We start from the raw sequence: 12,293 nt of genomic DNA, 5'->3' as shown, positions 1-12,293 counted from the left end.
GAAAACATTGATAAACGACTTCATCAAAATTAAAATCGCCCACTCTTTGGAAGAAACTGTTAATAAAATGAAAAGACAAGCCACAGTCTGAGAGAAAATATTTGCAAAACACGTATCTTATAAAGTGCTTATGTAGAGAATTAAACTAAAAAAAAAAAAAACTACTCAAACTAGACTTGAACAGATACTTCACCAAAGATATACGGATGCAAATAAACACAGAAAAAAATTTCAAAATCATCTGTCAACAGAAGAATGCAAATTAAAACTACATTGAGGTACCACTGCACATTTACTAATGGCTAAAATGAAAAAGATTAACAACACATGTTGATAAAGAGCAACTACAAACCTCAGACGTTGCTGGTGAGAATGCAAAATGGTACATTTGGAAAAAAAAAAAAAAGCAGAGTTCGAAAGAAAAAAAAAAAAGTCTGGTATTTCTTAGAAGGTTAAATACTACTGCCATTCAACCCTGAAATCCCATTTCTAAGGTGCTAACCTGGGAAAAATCAACAAATACAGGCATACCTCAGGGATATTGTAGGTTCAGTTCAAGAGCACCCCAATACAGTGAATACCATAGAGTATACAGAATACCATAGAGTGAGTCACATGATTTTTTTTGTTTTTCAGTGTATATAATAGTTATGTTTACAGTATACTGTAGTATATTGTGTGTCACATGATTTTTGTTTTTCAGTGTATATAAAAGTTATGTTTATAGTAGACTGTAGTATATTAAGTGTGCAATAGCACAAAGTCTAAAAAACATACATATCAATTAAAAATTGCTGCTGAAAAAATGGTACTGATAGACTAGCTCAACACATGGTTGCCACAAACTTTCAATTTGTAAAAAAACCCAAAAAACAAAACACATTATCTCTGAAGCACAACAATGCAAAACACAATAAAACATGGTGTGCCCGTACATGTCTACACAAAGACTTGTCCATGAAAGTTTTTAGCAGCTTTACTCTTAGTAGCCCAAGACTGGAAACAACCGAAATGTCCATCAACAGATGAAGGACAGACAAACTGTGGTACAGCCAAACAATGGATTATTGCTCTGTAATAAAAAGAACAACCTGGATGAATCTCAAAAGCATTATGCTAACTGAAAAAAGCCAGGCACAAAAGACTTTCATTTTATAACATTTTCATTTTTATGACACTCTAAAAGAGGCAAAACTAGAACAGAAATGAGATCAGTTAATTACTAAGAGGTAGTGGAGCTGGGACTGACTGCAAAGGGCATGGAGAATCCTTGGGATAACAGAAGTGATCTATATTTTGATTATAATATAGGCACATCACCTTTTATTGTGCTTCGCTTTATTGTGCTTTGCAAATATTTTGTTTTTCACAAATTGAAGGCTTACAGCAAACTTGTGTTGTCAGATGATGGGTAGCACTTCTGAGTTGACCCTTGAGTAATGTGGGGTTTAGGGGTGCCAACCCTCTGAACAATCAAAAATCCCTCCCGTATCTGTGGGTCTGCATTCAATCAATCATGGATCATGTTGTTTTGTAGTATATATCTACTGAAAAAAAAAAAAAAAGTGCATATAAGTGAACCCACACATTTCAAACCCATGTTCAAGGGTCAACTGTATTTTTTAATTAAGGCATATAAATTTTTTTAAAGACATAATGCTATTGCACAATAGACAACAGTTTAGTATAAACATAACTTTTATATGCACTGGGAAGCTAAAAACTCACAGGATTCACTTTACTGTGGTATTCATTTTATTGCAGTGGCCTGGAACTGAACCTGCAGGTTATCTCCAGAGGTATGTCTGTAGAGGTTACAGCACCTTACACTTTTGCCAAAACTCGCTGAACAGCTCTAACTGTATACCCTTAACAAAGAGCGAATTTTACTGCACATAATTATACCTTAATAAATCTGATGAAAAAAAAAACCCAAATATGTGAAAATTAGTAGGAAATGCTAATATACAAACTAGCTGGGGTCAAATACAATTATATGTGATTTTTTAATTATAATAAAATTAAGATTTCAAAAAAATTCCACTTAGAGTTTTAAATATGAAATTTAAAGAATTTAATCCCCCCCCCCAAAAGATCAAAACCATTGTATTTTCACAAATCAAACATCAATTAGATACATGGTAGGGCTAAGAGATTTGAGAAAAAATTAACTAGATCCAAGAAAGACCTCTACACTCAATAAACAAGAAACCAATATTTTTAAACATCTATGAAATAGGCTTAAAATCTAATTACATATAAGGCCCAAGGACAATCTTAAACAGAAGTCACAGTTTATTTATGTTAATTGTTGAGGCCAAGTGGTAAGAGATGTGAATCACCACAGTATACACTGCAGAATACACTGCAGAGCTAAAGAGAGCCTGGGTGGTAAACTACACAGTATTCACACTATCGTAGTGATTTATTATAGCAAATCATACTTGTTTTTAATTTGGATTTGCCTAGCTTTTATTTTTTAAGCTGTTTAATATATTTACTTTGTAAACTTATTGAGCATAAAACCCAATAGGCCCCAAATCTGTAATAAACATGCATATTTGTTTTGATCTTATATTCTGTAAAACCTAAAGAATATACTCTTGGTTTTCACAATGAACATAAATTACTTCCATAATTAAAAAAAAAAAAAAGCCAAGTTAGCACATAATAAGAATGACTACCTATGTCCTACCCAGTCATTCCCGATTTCAAGAGAATAAACACGTGACACAGAGAAACCAACCAACCAACCCAGCAGGGAAAAAACAACACCTAGGCCTTACAGGCTTGTTGTAAAGATGGTATGATATAACTCATATAAAGTTATTTTGTGGTATGACACATAGAATGTACTTAGTAAGTATTAGCTACTAAAGTTGTCAGCATCTATTACTGATAATAGCAACTAAAATTTTGTAACAGAACTATTACAAATACTTTATGGCCAGACTACAGACAAGATATACATTGTGATTCCTAAAAAACCATCTCAACAAGTAAAATACATAATGATGATCTAAACTGTATCAAACTGGGGAGTGGTGTAAGTGGGTGTACACAACAAGCATTTAGGCTGTCCTGAAGCAGTTTTACATTATAAAATGCAATAGGTATGTGGTACAGGAGTGACACTCCAGTGTTTCTCATGCTACTTTTATCTTAAGTCATACTGAAGTAATTATTATGTACACTGGAATCATTAGAATTTATGCAGAGAACAAAAACTATTGCTGTCAATAAACATTTAAAATATCTAGTTGTGAAACAGAGTTAACTACATTGATCTCTTTTCTCTCCATGTGCAATGAAACAAATGGGAAGGGTAACTGTCTCGGCAAAGAGGAAGAAAGGCTTGCAAAGGTAAATTCCAAAGAGAAGTACCCTGCAGAACCCCTTAGAGGCCTAATGATTAAGGGCACCAAGTACTCAAGATGGAAGTAAAGCAAAGAATGTCTCCTCAATATTCCCACTGCAAGTGCCTTAAAGCAGGCCCTCATTTTCTTTCTTGCCTTCTAACTGGTCCTAAGCCCTCCTGATCCAGTGAGGAGGACAATGGGTTAAGATCAACCACAAGATGTCACCAATGTAGTTTGCTACTAATAAAAGTACTAAATTGGATGCTTTGGTATTAAAATAAAAAAGTTACAATTTAAAGTTGCTCAGTCATTTGCTTTAAATGCTTTGATTAGCAAAGAATTCTAAGGAGAGAACAGCCAAGTTTGGTAGCTGAAGAGCATATAAATTTGTTATTCTGTAACATCAAAAATCTAGAAAGGAAACAGTTTCTAAGATTATGAATATAAAATTTTTAAAATGTCACTATATCCTTGGTATATCCAGGTTAGAACGCCTCTGCTATATATTCTTAGTAAAACTACTTGGATCAACGCTTATTTTAAAGTTTTATAGGCAAATGTCATTTAAAGATATGAGGCCAAGATTGCTTGGTAAGAATCAGGTAACATAACTATGTATTGATTTTAGAGAATGTTTAAGAATTGTTTAAAATGGTTATCACTAAACACCTTTATAAGACATTTAAAACTATTCTATTTTCATGATGTTTGCCAAACTATACAGTAAGTAATCAAGTCACCTGTGAATTTACTGCAGTGTAGACACACTTTTAGCTTATGGTATTTTGTAAGTGTAAATGTCTGAGAACTTTCAGATGTTGCTTCCCCTTGTTATTATATATAGTGAGGATAAAAATTCTGACATTCCACAGGTTCTAACTACTTAAGGGCCTACGGATCCCTTGAGTAAGCAGTGGCTAAAAGCTGCTTAGAATGGAGACCTTCCTTCCTTCCTTCCTTCCTTCCTTCCTTCCTTCCTTCCTTCCTTCCTTCCTTCTTTCCTTCCTTCTTTCCTGAAGCTACACACAACGTAACCAAAAAACTGGCTTAAAAAAACAAAACTAAACAAAAAAAATCTTTGCAAACAGGTCTTACAAGAAACAGGAAAGCCTCTGAGGGCCCCAAAATACTCTCCCACACCCAAATTGCAGCAACACATGAATCAGAAGGCGGGTGGGGGGTGGGGTGGTTGGGGGTTAGGGGAGGATAGGGAAGGGGAAAAAATTTATTCACTAAGTAAATATGAATAGCTAGCAGATCAGTTTCAGCCATGATGCCAAGAGTCATAAATCCTTAGGTCCATGCAGACACAAAACCCCACCAGCAAGAGAGCCCCAAAGGCCTGAACCACTATATTCAGATCCCCTGGCTATAAAGGACTTTTATTAACCAACCTATGGAGGAATCTATGCCAGGTTTTTGCTAAGGAAAGGGTGGATCATGATAAACAACTGGGATTCTGAGTCTAAGACTGTGGTTGTTAGACTACCTTTGATTTTAACCTTTTGAGCATGTACAAATCAGGAAACTTGTTTTCAGTAGGCAAGGTAATTTAATCTATTCTGACTGGGTCCACAATATTGATATGTGTATGTAAGTGGGTATACAGATATATAAAATAGGTACTTTAGAAATGTATTTCTGCTAACATTAAGCAAACCTATTATGTCAGACATTTGCAGTGTTAAGGTGTCTAAAGCAAAGTGAATATGTTAAAGTATTTTGTCATTTTTCTGCTACAGGTAACACTCCACTGTAATTTCCTAATTAGGGCATTAGTCAAATTGAGAAATACCACTAAGGAAGAGATTCATTAAAATGTTAGCCATGGAGTCTTTTAATCGCAAAACATGTAGCCTGTCTCTGAAATGCTACAAAAATCACTTGGAAGTCTTACTAAAAATTGGCTCTCTGGTAATATATTTGTAGAGGTATTTTCTCTGAAGCTTTAGTGTTTAGGCAAGAGACAATATAAGTCCTTGAAGAATGAAGGACATATTCTACATAATTGGAAGATTAACTTATGAAAAGTTAGGTTTAAAAGTGGCTGAAAATAATGGTATTTTGGGGAGTATATGTAGTGTTTCTCACGCAGGAAAAAAAATTAACAAGCTAGGCTTATTCAAAAGGCTAAAGCAAACTCAAAACACTAATAATATTGGGAAAAAAAAACCATTAGCCAACAACTTGATAAACATGGAAACATGGAAGGAAGCCATTATCACACAGCACAAGATGTAGCTGTACAGTCTCTACTATAAGGGAAAACAATGATATCAGACTTTGAGGACTAAAATTCACCATAGAAACAAAATATACTGAGGGTATGTGGTAGGTTTAATAAAAATAAACATCTCCCCCTCAAACTACTGCTCTCTCTTTGCAGCAAATCTTTAAATTCCCTTCATTTACTGTCTCTAATTTCTCTCCCACTCCAATCAGACTTTTACTCCCTGCTCTGCATTGCAAATTGCTAATCAAGGTCACCAAAGGTCTCCAATTCTTAAACTTAATCATTGACAGCTCTCAGATCATGTCTTAACAGACAGTAACATATGATAACTGATCACCCATTCCTTCCTAAATACTGTACATATGCTTCTTCACTTGACTTTCAGAACACATTTTCTGGGTCACTTTTTCTAAGTCTACTTTGCTGGTTCCTCCTCTTCTGATCCCTTTTGTTGAAGTTTTCAGAGGTCAGTCTTTGGTCCTCTCTTCTGCTCTATATTCACTCCCTTAGTGATCTCATCTAGGCTCATGGAACCATCGATGCTCCACGAACTACTGAATGTATATCTCTAGTCCAGACCTCTTTCCTGGACTCACCTAATATATCCATCCATCTACACAAACTGGCTTTCTGACCTCTCTACTTCTCAAACTTCTCACATCTTAAATGGAACCCCACCCATACTGATCTTCCTCCACTCCAACCCTATTCCATTGGCAACCCTGTCCATCCCAGTTAACAGCAAGCAATTCCTTCCCTCCAGGTGCCTAAACTAAATACTTGGAGTTATTTCTGACTTTTTTTCCCTTCACACTCTACATCCAATATATTACAACCTTCTCTGACGGATGCTTACCTCTCATTTTGATTACGCCAACTGCCGAATCATTTCCCTACTTCTGGCCTTGCCTGTGTACAGTCTTTTCTAAACACAGTGACCAGAGTTAGCCTTTAAAACTCCTGCAATGACTCCTCTCATTTCAGAAAAAAAGCCAGAGTCTTTAAAAAGCCTAACAAGGCTCTACTACTTTGGCTATACTTGCCTCATTACTGTGGCTCCTACCCTAGGGTCTTTTCACTGCTTTTTCCCTCTGAACAGTTAATTCTCTCCTCTCTGGGTCTTTGTTCAAAAGTCACCTTCTCAGTAAGACCCCACCATTCCCCTACTTGGAACGACAATGCATTCCCACTATTCACCTTTATCCTGTTCCACTACTCCCCACACACCCTGCCGACTATGGCACTGAAACCTTTCAATTAATAACATAATCTACTTTCCAGATAATTGTGGATATTTTTCATTATTATACTAAAACTGGATATGTGCTGGTTCTTAAAGTTAGCTGCAATATGGAATCTGAACTGTATCAATAAACTTTTCATACTGCTGCATTAAAACCCATTGCTTCATTTTATATTCTGAATCTTTTTACCCATGCATGACACTATAACATCATGCACTGGTCATTTGAAAAATATTGTTTCACTGGGTTATATAGGGCTTCCAAATATTAACACATTTTACTATACAATATTTTAAAAATTACATTTCCTGTCAATCCAAGATTGCAAAAATTCTAACTTTTGCTTGAAAACTCATATTTTATCAGAAGGTAACAAATGCTATCAGTGGTTTTCCTTGAAGCATCAGGCCCACTGCTTTCATTTTTTTGAGAAAATGTCTGCCTAATATTCCAGTCTGAATAGCCACAGTATGTCTATCAATCGTTCTTTCAAGAGTGGCTCCTGTGAATAATGAGGCTGGTCTGGCCTGAGGCTGAAACAACTGCAGAACCACCCTGGGAAGCAGGAGTACTTTATTCTTATTTCTCATTCTGCCAGGCAGAACATGAAATGAAAGATGTGTACTCAAGAGTCAAGATTTAATAAAATTAATTTTTACTGCTTCAAGAACATTCTTAAGCAAAACTGGTTTTTCACATTTCAAGTGCCAAAGACGACTAGCAAGGTTTGATGCTACTGCCCCAATGCGTGTTAAGGCACGAGCAGCTCCACCCATCACTGCTTTTGCACAATCGGTCTGAATGTCAACACAGTGCAAAGGCAAATGATGTCTTAGCATTTTTACACAAACAGCTTTAACATTTTAGATCACCCCAAAAGGGTCTTGGGAACTTCCAGGGGTCCCCGACCCACAATGCTATACTATACCAATCCCCTTCCAGGAAAGCAAGTTTTTTTGAGAATATTTCACATCAGGATAAGCAATTTCCCTTAGTCTTACAATCTGTTAGTAAGAATGAAAGAATGCATTTTTTATGAGGGGAAAAAAAAGAAGGAAAAGGTTGTAAAAATTATGAAAATATAGACAAAGTAAAGTGTAGATAAATCACATTAATTATACTTTAAAGTATTCTGCCCTGATCTTACAAGGAAACAGGTAATATAACAGATATTATGACATTTCAACATAACTGACACCCAAATGTGAATTTCTTACTGAATTAATAAATAATAAATAATAAATGGTTTAATAAATGGGCTGATTAATTCCAGGACATAAAAAATAAACAATTCCTTAGATAATCTGAAATCACTCACTGTATGTATTAAGCTGTCACAGGAGCTACATAGGAAAAAATTCATCCACTTAAAGGCTGAAGGTTTATTTCTCCCATTGAGACAATCTGCCTCTCAAATAGAAAAAAAGCAAACTGCCTCTTGGTGGACAAATGCAGCCAGCACACTAAATGATGTAGATCTATCAAAGAATTTTAAAACATATTGCTTATATCTTCATATACAAACATATAGTGTAATTAAAAGTACAACTAAAATTAAATCTTACTTACATCCTTTTTGCAGACTGCAATGAGTAGCTTCCATAATTCAATCAACCTAACCAATGACCTTATAAACTCTGAATATTAACCCTGGCAAAAACAAAATGGGACCAAAGGGTATGTTAAAGAAAGCACGAGTTATGCATGTATGTCACCCAGACCCAAGGTACAGTGCTGGTCTGTTTCAAATTTTCCTGATTTAATAATACAGCTACAAGGCTATTTTAGAAATCTGAGATCCTGATAAACACATATTTGAATAAACACAATTATTATAATCATCAGGAAAACAATTCAAAGGCTCCATTTTAAGACAATTTTGTCGAAGATTCAATGTCACTGTGAAAAGTTACTTGGTTCTTGCACAGTGACTAATATAAAGATCTCTCTCCTTTTCTCTATCTGGTTATTATTAAAGTAACAAAAAAGTTTCCTAACTCCTAATTTACATAATTCTATCATGATAAAAAAAAATGAAATCTAGTTTTCTATGAAGAACATCCTAAAAATGACTGCCTAAATACAAAATTCTGAGATATATTAGATGTCTTCAGTTAAGAACAGTATTACCAACACAACCCAATTTGTATTTCTACAATGTTCAGCATACAGACTTCCAAAATATTTTACAGCATTGATTTTATATAATATAGAGCCGGAAGAGTCTTTAGTGATTGTTTACCTCTCACTTTACGTGTCTGAAAAGCTGTTTGACCTTGGGTAAGTCGATTTTTTACACCTTGGTATTTTTCCATTTTTTGAAGGGGCTAAACCAGATGATCTTTACCATCCTTCCTAGTTCTAATGTTTCTCTAAAAAAGATAAGCCAAGTTTTATTGAAATGACTTACACAACCATATATAAAAATACAATCAAGAAGAAATGCAAAGGAAGGGAATTCATAAGGCTGAGCACCTATCTTGTATCAGGCCATACATACAAGTACCTCATTTAATACTCCAAATAACCTGCACATGCCAGGTTCTTTTTTGGGGGGGGGGGTTGAGGGAGGTAGGGGGGGCTCCTAAATCTATTTGTGTTTAGATGCTACAAAAATTTCCTATTCTTGTTTTTAAAGAAAAAGCTAACCATAAGAGACTTTACATGTATTAATAGTAACAAAGTGGCTGATAACCCCAATCCAAACTGGGTAGTGCAATCAAGGTAACATTTCAAATAAATGTACCTCATTTTTAATAAAACTTGGTATTTGACTCTCGAATGCAGAGTAAATGTTAGGACCTAGATAGGGCCTTAGAGATCATATAGTACAGTTTCCTCATTTTATAGGTGAAGCAACTAATATCAAAGAGTTTGTCCATTTTTCACTCAAATAAAATAGTGGCTACGAGTAGCAATTAAAATAGTGGCCAGGAGTAGATGTGTGGTGTCCACACTTTTAGGAATTACCTTGTGATCTAACTACAGGAGGGAATCCAATTATTTGCATAAAAGACATCTTTACAGGAGCATCTAGATGGCTAATAATTTTTTAAAAAATGATTTAATTTGTCAATATCACTGGCAACGTATCAGAAATACGGAAAGCAAACTCAGTCTAAATTGAGTCTCACAAATTAAAAGTATTTTTTAAATGCCAGAACAGTGGCTGGTCTATAATTGGTGTACAATAAATGTTTGTTGAATGAATGTGCCAACCCAAGAAAACTACTGTCATCACTGGCAATAAGAGTTCATACGTATAACTCAAATTAAGACACTGCGAGTAGAACCGCGTGTATTACTTTAACATTCTTAAACTAGTCTATTTTAAACAAAATTGTATGCCTTAAGAGAATGCGACTTTATATGGTCATAAAAGCAAAAAAAGAGCCTCAGTATAATTCACCGCAGCCATTTTCGATGACTCTTTAGGATTCTACAGATAAGAACTCCTAAACTTAAAATTGCTACGGTTCTCCAAATAATTTGGAAAGAACCTAAAAAGGAGAATAAATTGGCAGAACAAAAGGTCTGTAGCACTCAAGCTGGCAAGCAGGGAACTAAGACTTTAGGTTTAGTCCGAATCTTACACACACAGTAACTGTTGCCAAAGCATTTGACCTCTCCCTCCCCCCACTTTCTCCTTTAAGCAAACGAAAAGCCGCGGGTGTGCTACAGGGCTGGTTTTCAGGGAAAGAATCTGATCCCAAAGGTACCGCGGCTTTGCACCGTAGCTCGCAAGCTGGGAAAGCTCGGGAAGGAAATTTTCCAAGAGCTTGAAACCTACAGCTGTTGCGTGCGGAAGAACCTCAAAACCTTCGGGGCTGGTGCCGGAAGCCCCATGACGACCCACCGCGGCCGAGCAGGGCCCGGAAATCAGCTGCCCGAGGTCCGAGGTGGGGCGTGAGCGACGTGAGGCGGCCCCGCAGCCTGCGCCCCACGGAGAGAAGGAGGAGGCCCGGCGCCCATTTTGTCCTCGGCCTCCGCACTTCCCGCTCCCCCAACATCTCCCCGGCCCAGCAACCTGCGTGAGGCCTGCAGCTACGCTCCTCCCCGCCTCCCCGCCTCCCCGCTGCCCGCTAGGCCGCGGCACGGGGCCTGGGCCTGCGTGGACCCCAGCCCTGCCAGCCACTCCCTAGGCCTCGCTCAGGCTCCGCGGGTCCAAAGCCTGACTTCCCACCCAGCTTCTTCCTCCCAGCCCTCTTCGCCGGGGCCTCAGCCCCCTTGGCTCCCCCAGGCCCAGTCCCTCATCACTTCCCGCCCGGGCCGCACCCCCAATCCACCGTCACCGGTCCCCACCCGGGCCTCGCCCTCTCAGCCCCCGGGGCTGAAGCCCCTTCACCCATCTTGCCCAAGTCTCTGCCCTAGCCCGCCTGGGACGTACCCTCCGGCAAACAGATGCACCAGCGTGTCCCTCTGGCTCATTCTCTCTCCCGCATGTCCTCCCGGCGCTGAGGCGGGACGCGGATCTAGCCGCCCGCAGCTTCCGTCCCGCACTGGAGCCGCGCGGCGCCCCAGTGACGGCGATCGGGAGCTGACGGAGACGCGGCTGCAGAAGGCGACCGGCGCGGCCCTCCCGCGGCGCTGCAGTCACGCCGCCTCCCGCTCTAGCTGGGCGCTCACCACCGGCGCTGCGGGGGCAGCGCGGCGGCGGTGGGGGCGTGAATATTCCGACAACCTCCCCCCCCCGACATAAACAGAAGCTCCCATTGGTCCGCTCTGCGTGACGTCACGAAGCCGGCATGCCTCTTTCACGTGATCGCTAAGGGGTTTCTCAATGAAAGCGGCAGGGAGGCGGGGCTAGGGCGCGTGCCCGGAGGGTAGTAGGTCAACGGGCCCTCGCACCTCCCAGCGGGCGCGGAAGGCTGCACCCGGCGCGGCCTGGGCCCACGCGGTCGCGCGGCTCCGAGCTCCACGCTCCCGGCCCAGATTCTGTGAGAAACCGCCTGGATTCCCGGTACGCAAACGGAGTAGGGGCGCGAGAGTGCCCAGTCTCTGATTTACTTTTTTTTTTTTTTTAAAGGCAGTTTTAAATTCACCGCAAAATTTAAAGGGAGGTATAGAAATTTGCCATTTGCCCGCTGCTTGATTCACGTTTTAAAAATTGGATTTATGACCCAGCATTTCCGCTTCCTGGTATCTACCTCAGAGTAACGCTGAAACATTGCACGAAAAGGCTGTACAAGGATACTCGTACAGGGTCTCAAACAACAGTACAGTGTTTTAGAACAATGCTTGTAATAGTGGAAAATTGTGATCCGTAGGAGAATGGGAAAATAAATCATGGAACATTCCTACTGTGGAGTATTATGCAATTGTAACAACGGGTTAGGTAGATCCATATAGAAAAAAATCTCCAAGGCGTAGTGACTAAGTAGGCAAATAGAATTAAAACATACAAGTTTACTTACGAAAGAATAAAAAAAGAACTAGCATTTACTCATTCTTCTAACC

General features: G+C 38.8%; 1 protein-coding gene across 2 annotated transcripts in view; it reads right to left on the bottom strand.

The window, feature by feature from the left end:
• The window catches only part of SLC25A36 (solute carrier family 25 member 36), a 35,500-nt gene extending 24,021 nt beyond the window's left edge, over positions 1 to 11,479 (bottom strand). The window contains exons 1-2 of one of the 2 annotated variants that reach the window (XM_064491604.1): positions 11,224 to 11,478; positions 1,386 to 1,547 (exon numbers count right to left, since the gene is read on the bottom strand). Coding sequence is in view for 1 of the 2 variants with exons in the window: in XM_010976788.3 (XP_010975090.1) it covers positions 11,224 to 11,264 (41 nt within the window). In the remaining variant the exon portion in view is untranslated. Of the gene's footprint in view, positions 1 to 1,385; positions 1,548 to 11,223 lie in introns of both variants that reach the window. The other variant, XM_010976788.3, reaches the window with a different exon arrangement.
• Between the last annotated feature and the right edge of the window lie 814 nt (positions 11,480 to 12,293).

Source organism: Camelus dromedarius, chromosome 2 (assembly GCF_036321535.1).
Source record: "Camelus dromedarius isolate mCamDro1 chromosome 2, mCamDro1.pat, whole genome shotgun sequence".
NCBI classification, from domain to species: domain Eukaryota; kingdom Metazoa; phylum Chordata; class Mammalia; order Artiodactyla; family Camelidae; genus Camelus; species Camelus dromedarius.
Note: the sequence above shows the minus strand (reverse complement) of the source record. Positions and strands in the feature narration are given on the sequence as shown.